This window comes from Leptonychotes weddellii, chromosome X, assembly GCF_054177405.1.
Source record: "Leptonychotes weddellii isolate Sample4059 chromosome X, ASM5417740v2, whole genome shotgun sequence".
Taxonomy (NCBI): Eukaryota; Metazoa; Chordata; class Mammalia; order Carnivora; family Phocidae; genus Leptonychotes; species Leptonychotes weddellii.
In genome coordinates, this window is record NC_138385.1 from 66,867,473 (window position 1) to 66,890,092 (window position 22,620).

Sequence of the window (22,620 nt, forward strand, 5' to 3'; positions counted from 1 at the left end):
TTATTATTTGTTTTGATTTGCATTTCCTTTATGGTAATTGATGATGAACATCTTTGCTTGTATCTTTTGGCCATCTGTATATCTTCTTTGGAGAAATGTCTTCTGCCCATTTTTTAGATGGATTATGTGTTTTTTGGGTATTGAGTTGTATGAGTTCTTTACATTTTTTGGATAGTAGCCTTTTATCAGATAGGTCATTTGCAAATACCTTCTCCTGTTCTCTAGGTTGCCTTTCAGTTTTGTTGAATGTTTCCTTCACTGTGCAAGAAACTTTTTATTTTGATGTAGTCCCAATAGTTTTTTATTTTGTTTCCCTTTCCTTAGGAGACCTATCTAGAAAAAAAGTTGCTATGGCTGATGTCATAGAGGTTACTGCCTATGTTCTGTTCTAGGATTTTTATACATTCAGGTCTCACATTTAGGTCTTCAATCCTTTTTGAATTTATTTTTGTATATGGTGTAAGAAAATGGTCCAATTTCATTCTTCTGCATGTTGCTGTCCAGTTTTCCCATTAGCATTTGTTGAAGAGACGGTCTTTGTCTGTCCCATTGGATGTTCTTTCCTGCTTTGTTGAAGATTAATTGACCATATAGTTGTGTGTTTAATTGAGGGTGTTCTTTCCTGTTCCACTGATCTGTGTGTCTGTTTTTGTGCCACTGCCATACTTTTTTGATTACCACAGTTTCATAATATAACTTGAAATCTAGAATTGTGATGCCTCCAGCTTTTTTTTTTTCTTTTTCAAGATTGCTTTCACGGTCTTTTGTGTTTCCATACAAATGTTATGATTGTTCTGGTTCTGTAAAAAAAATGCTGTTGGTATTCTGATAGGGATTGCATTAAATGTGTAGACTGCTTTGGTTAGTATAGACATTTCAGCTATATTTGTTCTTCAATCTGTGAGCATGGAATGTCTTTCCATTTCTTTGTGTCATCTTGAATTTTTTTCATAGGTGTTTTATAGGTTTCAGAGTACAGGTCCCTCACCTCTTTGGTTAGGTTTATTCCTAGGTATGTTATTTCTGGTGTAATTGTAAATGGGATTGTTTTCTTAATTTCTCTTTCTCCTGCTTCATTATTGGTGTATAGAAATGCAACAGATTTCTGTACATTGATTTTGTATCCTGTGACTTCACTGATACGTACAGCAGTTCCAGCATTTTTTAGTGGAGTCTATAGGGTTTTCTATATGTAGTATTATGTCATCTGCAAATAGTAAAAGTTTCACTTCTTCCTTACTGATTTGGATGCCTTTTTATTTCTTTTTTTTTTTTTTTGTCTGATTGCTGTGGCTGGGACTTACAGTATTATGATGAATAAAAGTGGTGAAAGTGGACATCCTTGTCTTCCTCACCTTAAGGGAAATATCCTTAGTTTTTCCCCATTAAGGATGATGTTAGCTCTGTTTTTCGTATATGGCCTTTATTATATTTAGGTATGTTCCCTCTAAGCCTACTTTGTTGAGGGATTTTTTTTTTTTTATGATTTATTTATTTTAAGAGAGCATGAGCTGCAGGATGGGCCAGATGGAGAGAATCCTCAAGCAGACTCCTCCCTGAGCATGGAGCCCCATGTAGGGCTTGATCCCAGGACCTGAGGTCATGACCTGAGACGAAATCAAGAGTCAAACCCTTAAACAACTGAGCCACCCAGGTGCCCCTTGAGGGTTATCATGAATGGGTATTATACTTTGTCAAGTGCTGTTTCTTTATCTATTAAAATGATCATATGCTCTTATCTTCTCTTATTGATGTGATGTATCACATTGACTGAATTTGTGAACGTTGAACTACCCTTGCAACCCGGGAATAAATCCCGTTTGATCCTGGTGAATTTTTTTTTTTTAATGTATTGTTGAATCAGATTGCTAGTATTTTTACTGAGAATTTTTGCATCTCTATTCATCAAGGATATTGGCCTGTAGTTCTCTTTTTTAGTGGAGTCTTTGGTTTTGGAATCAGGGTAATGCTGGCATTCTTCTTTAAAGAGTTCACAGGTGACGTCCAGTCCTGGACTTCTGTTTCAAGGTTACTGCCTATGTTCTGTTCTAGGATTTTTATACATTCAGGTCTCACATTTAGGTCTGGGAGTTTTTTGATTACTAACTCTATTTCTTTGCTGGTTATCAGAAATTTTCTGTTTCTTCCTGTTTCAGTTTTGGTAGTTGATATATTTGTAGGAATTTATCCATTTCTTCTAGGTTGTCCAGTTTGTTGACATATAATTTTTCATAACATTCTAATGATTTTTTTGTATTTCTGTGGTTTTAGTTATTTCTCCTCTCTCATATGTGATTTTATTTGAGCCTTTTTTTTTAAACCAGTCTGACAGAGGATTAAAGAACCAGCTCATGGTATCATTGAACTGTTCTGTTGTTTCTTTAGTTCTGTATCATTTATTTCTACTCTAATCTTTATTATTTCCTTCCTTCTGCTGGTTTTAGGTCTTGTTTGTTCTTTTTCCAGCTCCTTTTGGTGTAAGGTTAGGTTTGAGACTTCTCTTGTTTGTTGAGGTAGGCCTGTATTGCCATGTACTTCCCTCTTAGAACTGCTTTTGGTGCATCCCAAAGATTTTGGACCATCGTGTTGTCATTTGTTCCCAATTACTTTTTTATTTCTTCTTTGATTTCCTGGTTGACTCATTTATTGTTGAGTAGCATGTTCTTTAACCTCCATGTATTTGTGATCTTTCCAGATTTTATGTTGTGGTTGACTTCTAGTGTCATAGCATTGTGGTCTGAAAAGATATGCATGGTATGACTTCAATCTTCTTGAATTTATTCAGGCCTAGTTTTCTGGACTCATGTGATGTGTTCTGTAGACTGTTACATGTGTAATTATAAAGAATATGTATTCTGTTTTGTTTTAGGATGGAATGTTCAAGATATATCTGTTAAATCCATCTGGTTCAGTGTTTGATTTCAAAGCCATTGTTTCCTTGTTATTTTCTGTTTAGATGATCTGTTGATGTAAGTGGGGTGTTAAAGTCCCCTACTATTATTGTATTACTATTGATCAATTCCTTTATGTTTGTTATTATCTGTGTATTTGGGTGCTCTTATGAGGGTACATAAATATTTACAATTGTTTCTTGTTGGATTGTCTCCTTTATTACTATAGAGTGTCCTTCTTTGTCTCTTGTTACAGTCTTTGTTTTAAAGTCTATTTTGCCCAATATAAGTATTGCTACTCTGGCTTTCTTTTGACAACCATTTGCATGACAAACATTCCCTCATGTTCCATTTGCAGGTGTCTTTAGGTCTAAAATGAGTCTCTTGTAGGCAGCATATAGATGGGTCTTCCTTTTTTATCCATTCTGTCACCCTGTCTTTTGACTGGAGTGTTTAGTCCATTTACATTCAAAGTGTAATTATCAATAGGTAGGTAGGTAGGTATTGCCATTTTATTAACTTGTTTTGTGGTTGATTCCAGAGATTTTCCCTGATCCTTTCTTGTCTCTCTCTTTTTCTTTCACGGTTTGCTCATTTTCTTTAGTGATATGTTTGGATTTCTTTCTCTTTATTCTCTGCATATTTACTAGTGGTTTTTGATATATGATTACCATTATATTTGTATATAACATCTTTTACATATAGCAGTTTTTTAAGTTTGAACCTGTTCTTCTCTCCTCCCCGCATTTTAGGGTATGTATTACTATATTTTAAATCCTTTTTTTGGTGAGTTCCTCGATACTGTCACTTTTGGTCTTTCCTTTCCACTCATAGAGTCCTCTTTAATATTTCTTACAGGGCTGGTTTAGTGATCATGAACTCCTTTAGTTTTTGTTTGTCTGGGAAACTATTTATCTCTCCTTCAAACCGAATGATAGCCTTTCTGGATAGAGTATTCCTGCTGCAGATTTTTCCCATTCAGCACTTTGAATATATCATGCCACTCCCTTCTGGCTTGCCAAGTTTCTGCTGAAAAATCTCCTGCTTGCCTTCTGGGTTTTCCCTTGTAAGTTATTGATTTCTTTTATCTTGCTGCTTTTAAAGTATTTTCTTTATCACTATATTTTGCAACTTTAATTACAGTATGTCATGATGTCGATGTGTGTTTATTGATTTTGTTGGGGGGGGTTTCTCTGTGCCTCCTGGATCTTGATGTCTGTTTCCTTCCCCAAATTAGGGAAGTTTCCAGCTATTACTTCTTCAAATAAATTTTCTGCTCTCTCCTCTCTCTTCTTCTGGGCCTCCTATAGTACAGATGTTGTTATGTTTGATGGACTCACTGAGTTCCCTAAATCTATTCTCCTCTTGCCTAAATCTTTTCTCTTTTGTTCAGTTTGATTACTTTCCCTTGCTCTCGTCTTCTAGGTCACTAGTTTGTTCCTCTGCTTCTTCCATACTGTTTTTTGTTCCATCAAGCATGTTTCTCATTTCATTTATTCAACCCTTTATCTCTCCTGTGTTGTTCCTTATCTCTGTGTTAAGGGTCTCACTCATGCCTTCCACTCTTTTCTCGAGTCCAGTGAGTATCCTCATGATCATTGCCTTAAATTCTCTATCAGGCATGTTATATCTGTTTCACTTAGATTTTTGGCCATGGCCTTAGCTGTTCTTTCATTTGGGATAAATTTCTCTCTTTATTTTGTCTGCCTCTCTGTGTTAAGAAAGTCAGCTGTGTCTTCTGCTCTTGAAAGTAGTGACTTTATGAAGAAGCAGTCCTAGAATGCCCTGGAGTGCAGTGTGCCCTGTTCACCAGAACATGGTACTTCAGGAGAGTATCCTGTATATTTTGCTTATGTCTTGCTGTTTTGTCTAAGTTACTTTTCCTGTCTGGGCAGCCATTTGCACTGACTCTCTGCCTTTTGTGAGCTGTACTTGCTCTCTGTAGTGTTAGTGGGACCTAGGCAGGCTAGCTCTGAGGGGCATGTCCACTGGTGAACTTGAAAGCTGGAAGGCAGTGTTAGGAAAATGTGCATTGGACCACTAGTCCTATGCCAGGTTCCTCAAAACACTGAAGCAGCTAGGGGCATGCCTGGGTCGGGTATGTGCGGATTTAACAGAATTTGCCCTGAGTAGGTGAGTCCTTAGGAGACCTCGTGGCTGTGGTGCACTGCTAGCAAGTTAGGTAGCACTTGGCTGTACAGCCTCGCCTCCTGCAGGGTGCTCTGTGTTAGTGCTGGGGGGCAGGGAGGTGGGGTGGGGAATGGCTCCCACCAGCTCTCTCCTTTTCAAAGAAATCCCCCAACATGCTCCTAAATCAATATCAACAGATCTGTCTCCCGGTTGCCCTCAGCATTGTGTTAAACTGCCATTTTTATGTTACTTCTTCATACAGACTGCTGTCTCTTTAAGGGTGGTGACCCAGTGATAGTTGGCCCAGTGCTGAGTCGTCTTACTTTTAAAGCTCCAGACTCCCAAGTCCCAGTGGTTTTACAAACTCCCGGAATTCAGCCACTCTGATTTTTAAAGCCAGATTATGGGGATTACTCTCCCCGTTTGAGCTTCCTAGTGCAAGTGCCCGTTTCTCTGCCCTTGCTGTGTGCCCAGCTCCCTCCCTTCAGTGGGCAGCCTCCTTCTGCCTTTCTGACCTTCCTAAACTTTCAGATGCAGCTGCTTCTCTATATTTAGTTGTGGAGTTTGTTCTGCCAGCCTTCGGATTGCTCTTCAGTTTAATGACTTGGATGTGGATGATACCTAGTTGTAAATGTAGGACTGGGTGAGCTCAGGGTCCTCCTACTCTGCCATCTTTCTTCTCCTTGTACAGTGTTTTGGTTTGTTTTTTTAATTTTTTTAATTTATTTAAGTAATTTCTACACCCAGCATGGGACTCAGATTCAACGACCCCAAGATCAAGAGTCGCAGGCTCTTCCAGCTGAGCCAGCAAGGCACCCCTGTACAGTGATATTTTAGAAAATAGCTTTTGTGTTATATCACAGTAAAGTCGCAAATTGCAGTAAGCAGAAACTATACACAATTTTCAGACTCTAATGCAACAAACCTAAAATTAATAAAAACTTTTCCCCTTATATTCTGTCTCAAGGAAGAAATAAATTTAATAAACTATTAAAGAAACAAGACAATTCTGTGTATAAAAACTGATAGGATATGCTTAAAAATTGTATTTAGGTTACTAAACATAGGGGAAATGCTTAAGGAACAGATAAAGGATTTATATGACAGCTAGTTATTATGGGAGAGGGGAGAGAATTAATAAACACAAACCTTTGGTCCAGTTAAATTTGGAGAAAATGGACCAAACCAAAAATTAGAACTTCATATTTAGTCAAAATAAACCAAATTTGAATCAAGGAAAAAATAAATAATTTACTAAGAAGTATGAATAAAATTAGATTCGGTGTCAAAGAATTGCTTCACCTAACAATCTGGATATATTTTTTTCCAGCAATTTCTTTCACACATTTAAAAAGATGATTCCATTTCCACCTAGTTCTTTTTTAGAACATTACAAAGAAAACTTGGTGATGTGTTTTATTAAAAGTTTGTCTAAATCTGATTATTAGTTATAAGAGCATGCATATCTCCACCAAAAAAAGGATACATCTCACATTCATACACAAAAATCTTAAATGCCATAAAATATATTTCTCTAGTGGCAATCTGATGTTTGAGTTTATTGACAAGCCATAAAATATTAACAGGATATTCACCTTGACAGCATTGGCTGGAGGGCAGGGTACACCACGCACATTGTAGTCTCTGTGAATGGCGCTCCCTATGTCATACAGTGCCTACGGTTTTGCAGGGTAGCCCTGGGTTAAAACAGTTCATATGCTTCTGCTGGAAGATGTCAGTATTGGCTACCTAGAAGGGCTCCAAGGAGAGGAGCATATCAGTAGTTAACGTTTTGTTTTTGTTTTTCCTTTTCAGATTTAGGAAGTTATGGACATTTTTAAAGAGTAACAAGCACCATAGGTAGCTCTTTCTTGTGACTCTCAGGACAGGGAACCAGGTAAGTGATGACTCAACATGGTCTTATTGCTCCCCTCTTATGTCTACAGATGGGGAACAGGATGGAGCAGCTGCAAGTATGGATGCTTCTACCCAGGGCTTATTAGAAGGCATTGGACTTGATGGTGACACATTGGCTCCCATGGAGACAGATGAACCTACTGCTTCAGACTCTAAAGGCAAATCTAAAATCACACCTGCTATGGCTGCAAGAATCAAGCAGATCAAGCCTTTATTGTCAGGTGAGTGATTTTCTTCATTCTATTCCCTTTTCTGGCTTTTAGAGCCTTAACCAGTTCTTAGACAAATTCAGTTGGTATGGTTCTGTTGTTTCCTTTAAAAAACTTGTAAACTTGGGTGGCTCATTTTCAGGTGGTATCTACTATGTGACAGGCTCTGTACTAACTTCTAGGGATACAGGGATAAGAGACATGCTTCCTGAAAGCAGTATCTTTAATTCCTTCCTTGCTACTCATTCTTCAACTACTGCAAATGGCTCCTGCTCTTACCATTCCACTGAAATGACTCACCAGTGACCTGTTGCTAAGTCCATTGGATACTCTTCAGTCCCCTTCTCACTTGTCTGCAACGTGATAGTCGGCCCATCACCTCAAAATGCTCTTTTCTTGGCTTCTGTGGTATTAAACTCTCCTGCTTTCCTCTTACCTGTTTGGCTACTCCACCCAGTCTCCTTTTCCTTTCTCTGTCCCTTAAATACAGCTGGCAAATGACATGGTTGATTCATGTTTTAATAATGTCATTTTGGCAGCTCTGCGGAGACTACATTAACATGATATAAGACTGCATTAAAGATGTGCACTGATCTTTGTCTTCTTTTGCCCCTTAATGTAATATCAATGTTTGGGGAACCTATTTTGTATGTTCCTTAATATTTGCTACTTTCCGACAACTTAATGTAGAGGAAGGTGAAGACCTAACTCCTGGGAATCTGGAGCTTTGCCCCAAAGCAAGCAGAAAATGGCTTTTGGTGGGGCACCTGGGTGGCTCAGTTGGTTGAGGGTCTGACCTTTGATTTCAGCTTGGGTCATAAGATCAAGCCCCACATGAGGCTCTGTGCTGGGCATGGAGCCTGCTTGGAATTTTCCCCCTCTCTCTGCCCCTCCCCTGCTCGTGCATACACATGCACAGTCTCTCTATAAATTAATTAATATTAAAGCCACTTAATAAAATTTTTATGCTTTTCCTAGCGATCTTTTTTCCTTTGGGGATCGTATATTTAATGTTGTGATGAGATAATATATACGATGTTCTTTCCTGGTCTAAGTGGTTAACAGTTTTGCTATTTTTAAAGTTCTGTAGGCATTTTAAGTGATTCTGTTCATTTAACTGGTTCATATTGATGCTTCTTCTACAAAGGTGGTTTCAACTCTATACCTCCTTTAACAGTGTGTTTATTTGTCTTTCACATTTGTTATATATCAAGTGCCAATATACTTCTCTGTCTCCTGCCTTCAAAAGAGGCATTTATTCTCTGTGGAACTTCCTTTTTGGGTTGTCCTATGTATAAACAAGTCCAGGTGTTGTTGGGAGGAAGTGGTCAGTCATAAAAATGTATTGATAATAATGTTATTCAGTTATAATGAAACCATTCTCAGCATACTCTCATGCCTTATTCTGACTTGGTTTCCAGCATCCTCCAGATTAGGCCGAGCGCTCGCTGAGCTTTTTGGACTCCTTGTTAAACTTTGTGTGGGGTCTCCTGTCCGCCAGAGAAGGAGCCATCATGCTGCCAGCACCACCACAGCACCAACACCTGCTGCTCGATCCACAGCCTCAGCCCTCACTAAGCTCCTCACAAAGGGCTTGTCTTGGCAGCCTCCACCATATACACCTACTCCCCGCTTCAGGTGAGTTCTACTTGAGATATGGAATCTAACTGGTTCCTTTTCTACTTAGCGGAGAGTGAGCCACTAAACTAGAGGACTTGAAAGGTTCCCTGTTAACTCTAGATGTGTAGCCTACATGCAGTTTAATGTACTTGTCTTGGTTCTTCTTAGTCTAGAATATAAAGATTTTTAAAGTATTTATGATCAAACTGTATTTCAGTAACCTTGTATTTTTTAGTAAGTGAGAACTATCACCTTTTTTGCCTTAGAAGTTTTAATAACCAGACTAGCCAGCCACCCACCTGAATTCCAGTCAGTCTCTTAGTCACTTCAGTGCAATGTTAAATTTTACTCTAGGCAGCTATATGAATTCCCACCACTTCTGTGACTGCCTCAGAGAAGGCTAAAATTTTGCTTTTTCCCCCTCTTTCAGGCTGACATTCTTCATCTGTTCAGTTGGTTTTACATCCCCAATGCTGTTTGATGAGAGGAAGTATCCCTACCACCTCATGCTGCAGAAATTTCTCTGCTCTGGAGGCCACAATGCTCTTTTTGAGTAAGAATCAAGTTGCTTCACAGAGAAGCATTTCTTGGAGTTTGGTCTTTCTGTGTGCCTTAGCAGCACACAACTTTCTAAATCACCTATCCTGTAGTAGTGGGATACATAGAGGCAGCCGTTAGTTGTACCCTTTCACATTCTGGGAACTAGCCATATTTGTCTCCGTCTTCCTTGGAGGGTGGGATTCAACTTGTCCTAGAGGTGTTTGTAAGGGTCTCTGCTTTTCCTCATCTGGTTTTTAGTGCCAGGTATACATATTTTTTTAATAGACTTACCCTTTTCTATTGTTTCTCTGACTGATAATTTTTCTGCTTCTCTTGGTCTGAAGATTCTAAGCAGAGTTTCACTTTTTTTATTGAAGTAGAGTTAACATACAATGTTATACTTGTTTCAGGTGTACAACATTGTGATTTGACAATTTTGTACATTATGCAGTGCTCATCACAATAAGTGTAGTTACCATCTGTTACCATACAAAGTTACTACAATATTATTATCTTTATCCCCTATGCTGTACTTTTCATTTCTGTGACTTGTTTATTTTATAACTAAGTTGTACCTCTTAATCCCCTTTACTTATTTCAACCATCCCCCTACTCCCCTGTGCTCCCTCTGGCAACAGCCACTTTGGGTTTTTCTGTTTGTTCATTTTGGCTTTAAAAAGTAAAGCTAAAAGTGGTAATAATTTTGGATTCTATATGTGTATCAAGTCATCACGTTGTATACCTTAAACTTACATCTGTTATATGTCAGTAATACCCCAATAAATCTGGAATAAACCCTCCCCTCAAAAAAAGATAAAGCTAATAAATGTTGTACAGATGTTGGACAGATTAGCAGCCGTAGCTCCAAGAGGAGGGACATGTAATGCTGATGTAGATACTGGGAACCTTCTGAATGCCCCCCTCCCCACCCCAATCTAAAATACTAATATTTTATCTCCATACTTTCTCTTATTTGAATTTTAGAACTTTCAATTGGGCTCTGTCCATGGGAGGCAAAGTTCCTGTTGCTGAGGGATTAGAGCATTCAGATTTACCTGATGGCACAGGAGAATTCCTAGATGCCTGGCTAATGCTAGTGGAGAAGATGGTGAATCCCACCACGGTGCTTGAATCTCCACATTCACTGCCTGCCAAATTGCCTGGAGGTGTCCAGAACTTTCCACAATTCAGTGCCCTCCGCTTCCTTGTGGTAACTCAGAAAGTGAGTATTAAGCATTCTGAAACCAAGAGGGATTTCTCATGCTGACTAGGTAGCTCTCCCTCTTTTTTGTCCTCCTTAATGAAATAACTTGATTGTTGGAGAACCATTGGATCCTACTCCCAGATAGGGCTGCCTTACAGAACGGGATAGAGACCACTGGAGAATTTCCTGTAGTGTAAATATTTTAACTGTACACTTGAGATTGGTATTTCAGGTTGGGTTAAATGCCCCTTCTCTGTGGTTCTTTAGGCCTCCTCAGTACTGACCTAGGGTTTTATTGTTGGCACTGACCTTTCGTGGAAAGACTATCCAATAGGTCTTTGACTTATTCCTCCAGTGGCTTTGAATTGAGATAAAATGATCTTCACACAGCTTTTCAAATGACTTCTAGGCAGCCTTTACTTGCATCAAGAACCTGTGGAATCGGAAGCCCCTGAAGGTATATGGCGGGCGAATGGCTGAGTCCATGCTGGCTATCCTATGCCACATCCTCCGAGGAGAACCTGTGATTCGAGAGAGACTGAGCAAAGAGAAGGAGGGATCTCGAGGAGAAGAGGACACAGGGCAAGAGGAAGGTGGCTCTCGCCGAGAACCTCAAGTCAACCAGCAGCAACTGCAACAGGTAGGATCCTGGCTTCCCCACTCCAGGGCCCAGACTTTGCTGCCAATAGAAAACTCACAAACCCACAAGTATATTCTAAGTTTACATGCCACTAAGTGGGTTGTGAGTTTTCTATGTTTACATACCACAAAGTGCTTGGTGCTCTTAGCCAGGAGATAGGTTTAAATTTGTTCCCTCTTAGCATTGCTTTTTTCTCCTGAGAAAGCTGAGGTGTTTCAGTGCTCTTAACCGGTATAAGATTTGTGTCCTCCCAAACATGTTGTTTAGTATTAAAACTCTTTTATAGTATTCTCAGTAGGCTGTGGCTGCCTTGTTCTTTGGAGGTGAACTATCCTCAGCTATTTACTGATTTATCTGTAGAGGGAATGGTTAAGGGTATCGTGACCCAAATTTATTCTCCAACAAGAGCTCTCTGAAACCTTACCTACAAAACTTAGTTGTTGTTTTTAAGTAAATACATAAACCACATTTTGAAAATCGGGAGGCTAGAAGCGGAGGGGGGAGGCACTTATGATCCTGACTTTTCAGTCTCACAGAGCATTTAGCGTATTTCTCTGGGAATTTATGTGTGTGTATGTATGTTCTTTTTATGTCTGGAGTCCTCTTCAAATATGTCTTCTACATATTCGTGCAACATTTTTATTATAAGCAATAAATGCTCACTTTAAGAAAATTTGGAAATACAGCAAGATATTTTTAAAGTCATTTATAACATCAACACACAAGATAGTTTTTCATCACTTAGTTTTATGCCTAATTTTTACATAATTAACATACAATATGTAGAATTGTGCTGTCATTAAGAAAACACTTTTTTAACTTCTTGTCATTCTTTTATTACTGGATATTGGTTTTATTACTTGATGTTGTAAAGCTGTGCTGTATAGTTTCCTTTTGTACAAATCTTTCTGTACATCTCATGATTATTTCCTAGCAACAGAATTCCTAGGTCAGCTTCTCAGGCTCTTGTTCTGTTGCCAGTTTGTTTTCCAGAAAAGTGGGGTCCAATTTTTACTTCTATGTGTAAATCTCGGTCTTTGAATTAGAACAATCCTATTAATGTTAATAACCATCTAGCCCCATTTTCTTAGAGGACAGAATTGAGAATCACCTTGGCTTCCTGCCCCAATGTGTAGCTCTGTTTGAATACTATGGAAGCACCAAACGGAAAGGATTGTTCATTTACCTAACTCCCTGAGCTTATTAATGTTCTCAGTTCATATGAAGTTAGAAAAACTTCTTTCCATCTTGGAAGTGTTTCTACCTTTTTAAAATGCATTTGGATTTCTCTTTTACTGTGGTTCTGAGATTCTGCATTCTTTCTGTAGCTCATGGACATGGGTTTCACAAGGGAACATGCCATGGAGGCCCTGTTGAACACCAGCACCATGGAGCAGGCCACAGAGTACCTTCTAACCCATCCTCCCCCAATCATGGGAGGAGTTGTTCGGGTAAGTTGGCTCAGGGGGCTCTAATTTTGTAGACATTGGTTTGGCTGCTGATGTGTTTTTTCTTCTGTTGTACTTCCATCATTGGTCTTCCCTTCTAAAACTACTTTTCATTTTCAGACATCTGCATGCCACTATTTTCATTTTGTGATAACTCTCAGTTCTAGAATGTAATGAGCAGAGGCTTCCTATCTCCCAGCCATGCAAATTACTGGACTTTTTTTTTTTTCCAGAAGAACTCTTAAGTTATCCATAGTCAGAAAGCAATAGAAGAAACTCCCCTTTCTGAGCTGCAGAATAAGTGGTCACATTGAAGCCTCCTTCCTGTGCTTAATTTCATTGTGATTTTCCCTGTTATTGTAGTGACCAGATAAGCCTAGGTGGGTTTGACTCTTAGCAGCATTCAGAGCACCTTCTCCTCTAAAGCTTGAGCACAGGATGTCTGATTCCTTATAAGTTGGTATGTGCTTTGTTGCTGGACTTTCTGTTGTTTCTCTGTAGGATCTGAGTATGTCCGAAGAGGACCAGATGATGAGAGCAATTGCCATGTCTCTAGGACAGGATATCCCAATGGATCAAAGAGCAGAGTCACCTGAGGTAACTAGGAAGCAGGACACCCAAAAGGGTCTGACACATTAATCTTAATATTTTTATGAACATTCTGCTACTGCTGCAAAATGATTGGAGGAATTAATATCTAAAGAACGACATGGGAGTATTCATTCATCCCAACCTTGCCATCACTAATAGACTTAATTGACCTGAAGCTTTAAGTGAGACCCATGAAATGTGAACCTTTTACTGTCAAATAAGAGACCCAAAATGTACTTGGTAGTGTTCATTAGGCCAATTTTGGCTGTCTGTTCAGTTTACAATATTGGCAGAGAATGCAGGACAGTGTCTCCAAATGATTTCGTGGGAGGCTGTGATATAGGATGCTGTAAATAAGTTGGCAGTACTTTGGGGGTTGGAAGCGTCCTCCTCCTCTGCTTTTTCCTGTCTTGCCTTAGCCTTTGAGGCTGCCCTCATGAATGATTACCACACCCTGAAGAACCTATCACCTGCTTGAGGAGAAGGTAGTGGGTATTCAGTATGGTAGGGCCAGTACATTCTTAGAGTGTTCCCTATTTTTCTTTAACTCTCCCGTATGCTATCATTCTTCCCTGCCTCCAGGAAGTTGCTTGTCGGAAGGAAGAGGAGGAACGGAAAGCTCGGGAAAAGCAGGAAGAGGAAGAAGCTAAATGTCTAGAGAAGTTCCAGGATGCTGATCCATTGGAACAAGATGAGCTCCACACATTCACAGATACCATGTTGCCAGGCTGCTTTCACCTTCTTGATGAGCTGCCGGACACAGTGTACCGGGTGTGTGATCTGATCATGACCGCAATCAAACGTAATGGAGCTGACTATCGAGATATGATTCTCAAGCAAGTAGTCAATCAGGTAAGTTCTCCAGGGCCCAGAAGAGGAGAGTGTTATATGCAACTAATGAATTGTTGAACTCTACATAAAAAACTAATGATGTACTACATGCTGGCTAACTGAACATAATTTTTTTTTTAAAGTTAAAAAAGTGTGTTTTTCTGCCATCATCAAACTCTGATTAAAAAAAAGGAAACCTTTTTTCGTTTTGTTTCGGGGAGGGTTGGTTTTTGGGTTTTGGTTTTTTTAATCCGATACGGATATATTCTCTTTGAATTCTTTAGATTTGGTAGTCTCACTCTTTCTTGAGTGCTCCGTGCAAAAAGTGAATAAACTACTTCGCAAAAAATGAAGGGAAAAAACAAAGCTCTCTTTTTCTAGGCATCTCTTCTGAAATTCATCTAAAATGTCCCAAATGTGACTTGAGCCAAGTTAGGTCCCATGGACTAACAGTGAATAAATGTTTTATTTTCCCTCTCCTATGTAACAACCACTTGGACAAAAAAGTTCTCATCATAATGAATAGCTGTGACCTGGTATTTATCTTTTTTTTTTTTTTTAAAGATTTTATTTATTTATTTCAGAGAGAGTGAGTACACAAGTGGGGGGAGAGACAGAGGCAGAGGGAGAAGCAGGCTCCCTGCTGAGCAGGGAGCCTGATGCGGGGTTTGATTCCAGGACCCTGAGATCATGACCTGAGCCGAAGGCAGATGCTTAACCAACTGAGCCACCCAGGCACCCTATTTATCTTTTTTTAAACAGTGTTTTCCTCATTCTGAAATTAATGTATACTAATTGTATACATTATTACTTTTTTTTTTTTTTTTACTATTCATGGGGTTTTTTTTCTTTTAAGATTTTTATTTAGAGAGAGCGCGTATAAGCAGGAGGAGGGGCAGAGGGAGAAGGAGAGAGAGAATCTCAAGTGGACTCCGAGCTGAGCATGGAGCCCAAAGCAGGGCTCAGTCTCAGGACCCTGAGGTTACGACCTGAGCCAACATTAAGAGTGAGATGCTTAACAGACTGAGCCACCCAGGCGCCCCTACTATTCATGTTTTTAAATCATTGGAATCTTGTTTTACGTATTTTTTAAAGTCAAGAAGCAGAGGAAGAAATCAAAGTGATATATGGAAGCATAACTTTAGTGTACGGAAATATTACAAAAGTAAAAGGCAAACTGGATAAACCTTTTTTTCTACACAAGATAAGACCCAGGTTTAGTTATCTTTATATAAAGAGCTTACAGAAATTATTTTAAGAAAACTAAAACTTGGGGCGCCTGGGTGGCTCAGTCCTTAAGCATCTGCCTTCAGCTCAAGTCATGATCCCAGGGTCCTGGGGTCAAGCCCCACATCGGGCTCCCTGCTGAGCGGGGAGCCTGCTTCTCCCTCTACCTCTACCTGCCGCTACCCCTGCTTGTACTCTCTCTCTCCTGTCAAATAAATAAATCTTTAAAAAAAAAAAAAAAGAAAACTAAAACTTAGAGCAATTGTTTATAAGAAATTTAACATGCAAACTAAAGCAAGACCAACATTTCTGACATTCTGGTTTGTTTTTGTTTTTAATGATAATTCTGAGGCAGATGTAGTAAAAGATTATTGATGGAAGTGTAAGTTGGTAGAAGCTTTGTGGGGTTGACTCTGTGTACTGGAATTTATTTTCCCTAGAAATTGTTTAAATACTAATTTCCTTTAACTTACTAGCTTCTTAGCTTCTTGTAATCTAGCCTAGGAAAATAATCTTTTAGAGGTGCTCCTTTCATAGCATACATCTTTTGATGCAGGCACTAAATCCCTATAGTAAATGTTTTACTATTTACTTACCCTCCTTCAGCAAACATGTGTTAGGGATAGAGGGAGTATTTTACAAGGTTGAGAATGTTTTGACAAACCTTATCATACTCCATCTACAGTTACCTGACTTGGTCACTTCTCTGCTTTTGTAGGTATGGGAAGCTGCCGATGTATTGATCAAAGCTGCTCTTCCCCTGACAACAAGTGACACAAAAACTGTGTCAGAGTGGATCAGTCAGATGGCCACCCTGCCCCAGGCTTCCAACTTGGCTACTAGAATCTTGCTTTTAACACTGCTTTTTGAGGTAAGATTTAGATTTTTTGGTTCCTGTGATTCATCATTGAAGAATTATCAAATACCTACCATTTGAGACCTTGAAGAAAATAGAAATATAAGGCATGATCTCTGCATTCCATGAGCTCACAGTTTCTGATAGGCTGTAAGACATGTAATTAAGTACAAAATGCAATGTTTTGTGCCACATAAATAACAAAGAATTTTCTCTGAGTTCAAGAGGAGGGCTAATGCATCACTTCTGGATAATGAGGAAAAAGCTTCTCAGAACAAGTGTTAATTATTTGAATTGTGTTGTAGAGGATTTGGGGGGTGGTAGTTAAAAGGTTTTTAGAATGACCATCATAGTATAGCTGTGGAATAATTTGGGCCTCTCTGAAGAAACCTAACTGGCAGCCAAAGAGTGAGATGGGGAATGTGGAAATTGGATAATAGGCATTAGAGAATCTGATTCTTCCTTCATAGCTGGTCAGTCAGCAAATTATTTTAGGCAAGAGAGTGGTTTGGCCAAGACATGTTCTTGTTCCAACCAATTCAGGAATTAGGAGGCAACTGACCTCGAACAAGTGACTCTTCATTTGTTGCTCATGTTTAATAGTACAACCTGAACTTAATGGAGTAAATCCCTTACAACAGCTGAGGAGATTAAGTCCAATATATGTCAATTGTGTGTCTACAGTCTTGACTTTCCTTTTTGATGGAAGTGGTAATTCTTACTATAGCACTTGTGAATGGATACTTATGGGAACGGGGTCCTCAGTAACATAATATGGAGAGAAATCACTCATGAATCCCCTCCCTTTTAAAAATCAAAGGACCTGCCCTATGCATTTAAACAATTAGGATCAGACTGTTAAGAAACTTTTGTATCCGTATTCTCAGTATTATATTATATTATGAATATTTTCCCAAGTTATGTGTACATTCCATCTTTTGGATATCTACTAGTTTATTTAAGTAATTGCCTGTTGTTGGACATTTAAATTACTTCTAGTGCAGCCCCTGTAAAGGAACTACTTTAGTGTAGACCCTATAGGGGAACTACTAATCATTGCTATGTTTAATTATTCCATCTTCCTAGAAAGAATGTAAAGGTTCTCTGAAAATCAGAAGCTTTTCAACTTCAACATAATTAAGACTGTGTAGCCTAGATGACGGTCCTTAATGATATTAATGATACTAATAACAACTTCCGTATTAAGTATATACTAATGTGCCAGGCACTGTGTTGGGCATTAGAGTGAGCAAACGTACACACACACTTCATTTAATCACCACAATTAACATTGGAGGTAGAAATAATGATTTCCTGTGACCCCTGGGCGTCTAGACACCCAAGGCCTAGAGAATTTAAGTAACTCATCTCAGATCACACAGCTGGTAGGTGGCGGAGGTGGAATTTGAATTCAACCAGTTCTCTTAGTGTTCACCTCTGTGTTCTCCTATATTGTGCTAATCCTTAATACTGAGTAGAGGTTGGTATTTATGTTTTTTCTTTGATCATTTAGGAGTTGAAGCTACCTTGTGCCTGGGTCGTTGAATCAAGTGGCATCCTTAATGTCCTAATCAAACTCTTGGAAGTAGTTCAGCCCTGCCTACAGGCCGCTAAGGAGCAAAAGGAGGTCCAGACCCCAAAGTGAGTGACTTTTATCTCACCTGGTTTCACTTCTGTTCCCCTTAGGGCCTGAATTAGGCACTTTTCTGGACCATGTATGGGGCAAATCTTGGGTACCTTTTGTGGTTTGAAAATAGTTGAGGTGCCTAATGAAATCAAGGTAAGTTTTCCCATATTGTGGAAGTTTCTGGCTTTCCCAGAGTAAATCATTTCTTTTTTAGGTGGATCACCCCAGTGTTGCTCCTGATAGATTTCTATGAAAAGACAGCCATTTCCTCTAAAAGAAGAGCCCAAATGACTAAGGTATGTAATAATATGGTTGATAAAACTGCTAAGCTTCTCAGGGCAAGAATAGACCAGAAGAGAATATGAGAGAGTGGTAAAGAATCAGGGGGAAAGCTCCCTGATTAAGATGTAAATCTCTTGAGGAATCTTAGTAACTCTAGATTTCTCTTCTGAATGGTGAGTTGGAATTACTTTTTTATGGAACTGCTTGCGAAAGGGCCCAAGAACTTACCTGGAAGTAAATGTTAAAGGAGTGTGCTATCTCCAGAGGAGGGAGTGGCTTTTATGTGAAGGACTGAGTATGCAGCAATTCCTCCAAAAGGCAAATGCTCCTTTTTTTTTTTTCTTTTTAAGATTTTATTTATTTATTTTAGAGAGGGAGGGGTGAGGGGCAGAGAGAGACTCTTAAGCAGACCAGGAGTCAGACACTTAACCGACTGAGCCACCCAGGCGCCCCAAGCCAAGTGGCTCTTTATACGAAAATCATATATGCCACATTATCTCAGTGCCTTCTCAGAAACAGAAATTTTGTTCCTGCACATCCAAATTGTTTGCCATTTGTACAAAATAGTTGGAAACAAAAGGAAAGCTGAGGATTGCAGGACAAGGGTGTAGAGGGTTTTGCACTTATGGAGGGGCTCAGGAACTTGAGAGTTAATGCATACAAAAATTTCTCTCTTGGCTCTCAAAATTTCATTAAATGTTTAGTGTTATTTCTTTTTCCTGGGTTAGCTTTAGCAGTGAACAGATGAAGTTACTATTTCTTCTAAAAACCAACCTTGTAGGAAATACAAAGAAACTTTGTGTTCTTATGTTTAGTATCTACAGTCCAACAACAACAACTGGCGCTGGTTTGATGACCGCTCTGGGCGTTGGTGTAGTTACAGTGCAAGCAACAACAGCACTATTGATTCTGCCTGGAAATCTGGAGAGACAAGTGTGCGTTTCACTGCAGGCCGAAGAAGATACACTGTCCAGTTCACTACAATGGTGCAGGTACATGCTCACTCAGTGCCATAAACTTTATTGAAAAGAGAGGAAGGTACTGGGTGTGTCTTTTGGTTTGCTTCTTCCTGAACCAGCAGTCGTCACGTGTTCTAAGAAGCACTATTACCACTACTAAATTGGGTATAATTCACAGAGAACAGTGTCTTCCTAAAGTCATTAGTGAAACCATGAGTCAGTCTGTGGCAATTTGATACTGTCCCACCCAGAAATGATTTTAAGTGTTAGAGATGATATCTGCTCTATTGGAAAGTTTCCAGTTTGTTATAGGGCCTTATGTATGCTACTTTCCTTCTGGGGACTTTAGGCTTTCTCTCTATAAATGATAGGGATGGGATAAATTGCCAGAGTTCCTTCCTATTACAGGATTTTGCCTGGGAGTTCCAACCCTTCTTATAGTTTCTTTTCTTTGTATAGATTTTTTTTGTCTTCTTGAATTTCTAGGTTAATGAAGAAACAGGGAACCGGCGCCCTGTGATGTTGACTCTCCTGAGGGTACCACGGCTGAATAAAAACTCGAAAAATAGCAATGGACAAGAGCTAGAGAAGACACTGGAAGAAAGCAAAGAAATGGATATCAAACGTAAAGAAAATAAAGCCAATGGTATAGACTTTTAGTTTTGAATGTTTCAAGATGTGTTACATAAAGCTTAATGTACCTTTATGGTTTAAATTTTGGACAACTTCATCAAGAGTGATTTTCTTATCCATCAGATTGCTTGGTGACTTAAAGATCAACAGTCCTTTTTAAATGCCCTTTCTTTCATCTGGTCTTGGAATTAATGTTTTGTATGTCTCTCTTTTTTTTTTTTAAAGATTTTATTCATTTATTTGAGAGAGAATGAGATAGAGCATGAGAGGGGGGAGGGTCAGAGGGAGCAGCAGACTCCCTGCTGAGCAGGGAGCCCGATTGTATGTCTCTTAATAGGACCCAGGTGCTTGACCTGGCTATGAGGGAGAGATGTGGGAAGAAATGTCAAGTTAAACTGTCTGAACTCTTACTTTCTTATTTGTAGATACTCCTTTGGCCCTAGAGAGTACAAATACTGAAAAGGAGACGAGCCTGGAAGAAACAAAAGTTGGGGAGATCCTGATCCAGGGCCTGACAGAGGATATGGTGACTGTTTTAATCCGGGCCTGCGTGAGCATGCTAGGAGTCCCTGTGGACCCAGACACTTTGCATGCCACCCTTCGCCTCTGCCTGAGGCTCACCCGAGACCACAAATACGCCATGATGTTTGCAGAGCTGAAGAGTACCCGCATGATCTTGAATTTGACCCAGAGCTCAGGCTTCAATGGGTTTACTCCCCTGGTCACCCTTCTCTTAAGACACATCATTGAGGACCCCTGCACCCTCCGTCATACCATGGAAAAGGTAAGTCTTTGTGGTGTCAGAAGCTGGTTTAGCTTTATATCATACCTTTGTTCTCCTTGGTCTCAGAACAGCTACACTTCTGGTTCTTCATAAGGTGTGTGTGTGTGTGTATGTGTGTGTGTGTGTGTAGCTAGCTAGATATATAGACTATATGCTTTGTCTGGCAAACTTTACCAACTATGTGATCAGGTGCTTGCTTAGGTATGGTAGATTGTCCCCCATTGGATGACATTTTTTTAAAAAGTAGAACATAAGATTTTCTATTCTTAAATTTACTATAGTAATAAATCTTAGCTATAAAGTCCTCTTTGGCAATATATATGGGTTTCTTGAAGCAGAAACTGTTAATGAGGAACTGGGATACCTTCTGCCAAGTTCACACCTTAATTACTTTATAGGAGTATTTCTCATGTGTTCACCCATGAGCCTATTTTCCAAACATTGTATTTTGGGGTTGTAAAAGTAGTAAAGTTTTGGAAATATTTATGATCTACCAGACACTTTAATAAGCTCTTTACAGATACCGATTGTGCAGATTGGAAAACTGAGGCATGTATGTTCATTTTAGGAAACATAAAGCAGTGGAAGAAATGACATAGCAATTAGGAAAAATGAAAATGTTTTTAACATCAACATTAAGACATCAGAGGGAGGAGTAGGGAAGACAAATGTCTTCGTTCCTCCTCCTAATTCTTTGTCAACATTCATCATGTGAATGTTATTGGACTTCCATTTTTCTCTTTTGGGACATTGTTTCCCACATTTATAAGTAATGTTGCAATATGCATCTTTGTGCATAGCTTTGTCACATTTAAGATTTGTTTTTCTTAGAGATTCTTAGAAATTGGATCAAAATATACAAGTATTTTTTAACTTGCTTGCCAGAAAGGGGATACCACTTTATACTTCCACGTGTGTATGAGTATACATCTCACATTCTTCAGTTCTTTACCGAGCCTTTTTGATTTCATCTGACATGAGCAAAATCAAAAGAAGGACTGCTATTAAAAGCTGCATATACATTATTCCAAGGGCAAGAGACAGCCCAATAGGGAAGAAACAACTATATACAGACAGAATTCTGACTTAAAAACAAAATACTTGAATTATTTAAAGTTTATACAACTTAAAAAATGCTAGGAAATAAAATACAGGTTCAGGATGAGAGGACTTTCTGGGGCGCCTGGGTGACTCAGTCGTTAAGTGTCTCTGCCTTCGGCTCAGGTCATGATCCCCGGGTCCTGGGATCGAGCCCCACATCGGGCTGCCTGCTCTGTGGGAAGCCTGCTTCTCCCTCTCCCACCCACCCTGCTAGTGTTCCCACTCTCGCTGTGTCTCTGTCAAATAAATAAAATCTTTAAAAAAAAGAACTTTCTAAGCTTAATTGTATTTGGGGGTGTGGGGAGCAAAGGAAGATCAGTGGCAGTTTTAACATACCAAGTTGGCAAAATGTAAATGCTTGATAATATCCATTGCAGGTACGGGTGTGGACCACCAGGCATACTCTTACTTTTGGTAGGAGTGGAAATTGGTGCAGCCACATTGGAGGGCAATTTGGTACTGTCAGTTTAAGATATCCTTTGACCTAGAAATTCTGTGGCTAAGAATTTATTTGATAATTGGAAGTTAAGTATGTCGAGGCACATATAGAATGTTCACTGTAGAATTGGTTGTAATAACAAGAAATGAGATCAAATGTCCAGCAGAGGACTGGATAAATTATAGCACATTCTTTATAGTGAAATTATACTTCTCTGTTAAAAAATGAGAGTTTATAATTGTAGCCTTACAGGCAAGATAAAGGGGTTAATACATTAAACTAAAGAGCATGCCTGATTTGGTAAGAAAAGCATTAAGATTCCAAAAGATGTTTGTCTTTGTGAACATAGCTCACAAAGGAATAAATAATGGAAAATACAGTGGAGTTATTTTCTTTATTCTTTCCTGTATTTTCTATTGATTGATCCGTCCTTTTATGAGAAGACCAAAAGCATAATTATGTGTAAGCCCTGAAGTATCAGAGCAATAGTTTGTAAATAGTTTGATATTTCCTGTGGCTATCTGAGACTGATAATTGACTTTGAGGCATAAAGAAAACGTTTAATTTTGTTCTTAAGCACCAAGATACCGTATTGCATATTTTTAGAGTTTGAACCATTCTGGCTTAAAATTGGGACAGCATTTGGGAAGGCTAGGAGCTGGCACTTATATGTGAGAGCTATAATTTAGAT

General features: G+C 39.1%; 1 protein-coding gene across 18 annotated transcripts in view; it reads left to right on the plus strand.

Annotated features, from left to right (window-relative positions):
* HUWE1 (HECT, UBA and WWE domain containing E3 ubiquitin protein ligase 1) overlaps positions 1-22,620 on the plus strand; it is a 165,086-nt gene that overhangs the window by 101,989 nt on the left and 40,477 nt on the right. For all 18 annotated transcript variants that reach the window (XM_081808807.1, XM_081808803.1, XM_081808815.1 and 15 more), the window contains 14 exons: positions 6,968-7,159; positions 8,569-8,785; positions 9,198-9,320; positions 10,292-10,529; positions 10,921-11,151; positions 12,480-12,602; positions 13,101-13,196; positions 13,773-14,042; positions 15,967-16,119; positions 17,618-17,745; positions 17,946-18,027; positions 18,829-19,005; positions 19,459-19,618; positions 20,031-20,389. In XM_081808807.1, the coding sequence (XP_081664933.1) occupies positions 6,968-7,159; positions 8,569-8,785; positions 9,198-9,320; positions 10,292-10,529; positions 10,921-11,151; positions 12,480-12,602; positions 13,101-13,196; positions 13,773-14,042; positions 15,967-16,119; positions 17,618-17,745; positions 17,946-18,027; positions 18,829-19,005; positions 19,459-19,618; positions 20,031-20,389 (2,549 nt within the window). The remainder of the gene's footprint in view (positions 1-6,967; positions 7,160-8,568; positions 8,786-9,197; positions 9,321-10,291; positions 10,530-10,920; positions 11,152-12,479; positions 12,603-13,100; positions 13,197-13,772; positions 14,043-15,966; positions 16,120-17,617; positions 17,746-17,945; positions 18,028-18,828; positions 19,006-19,458; positions 19,619-20,030; positions 20,390-22,620) is intronic.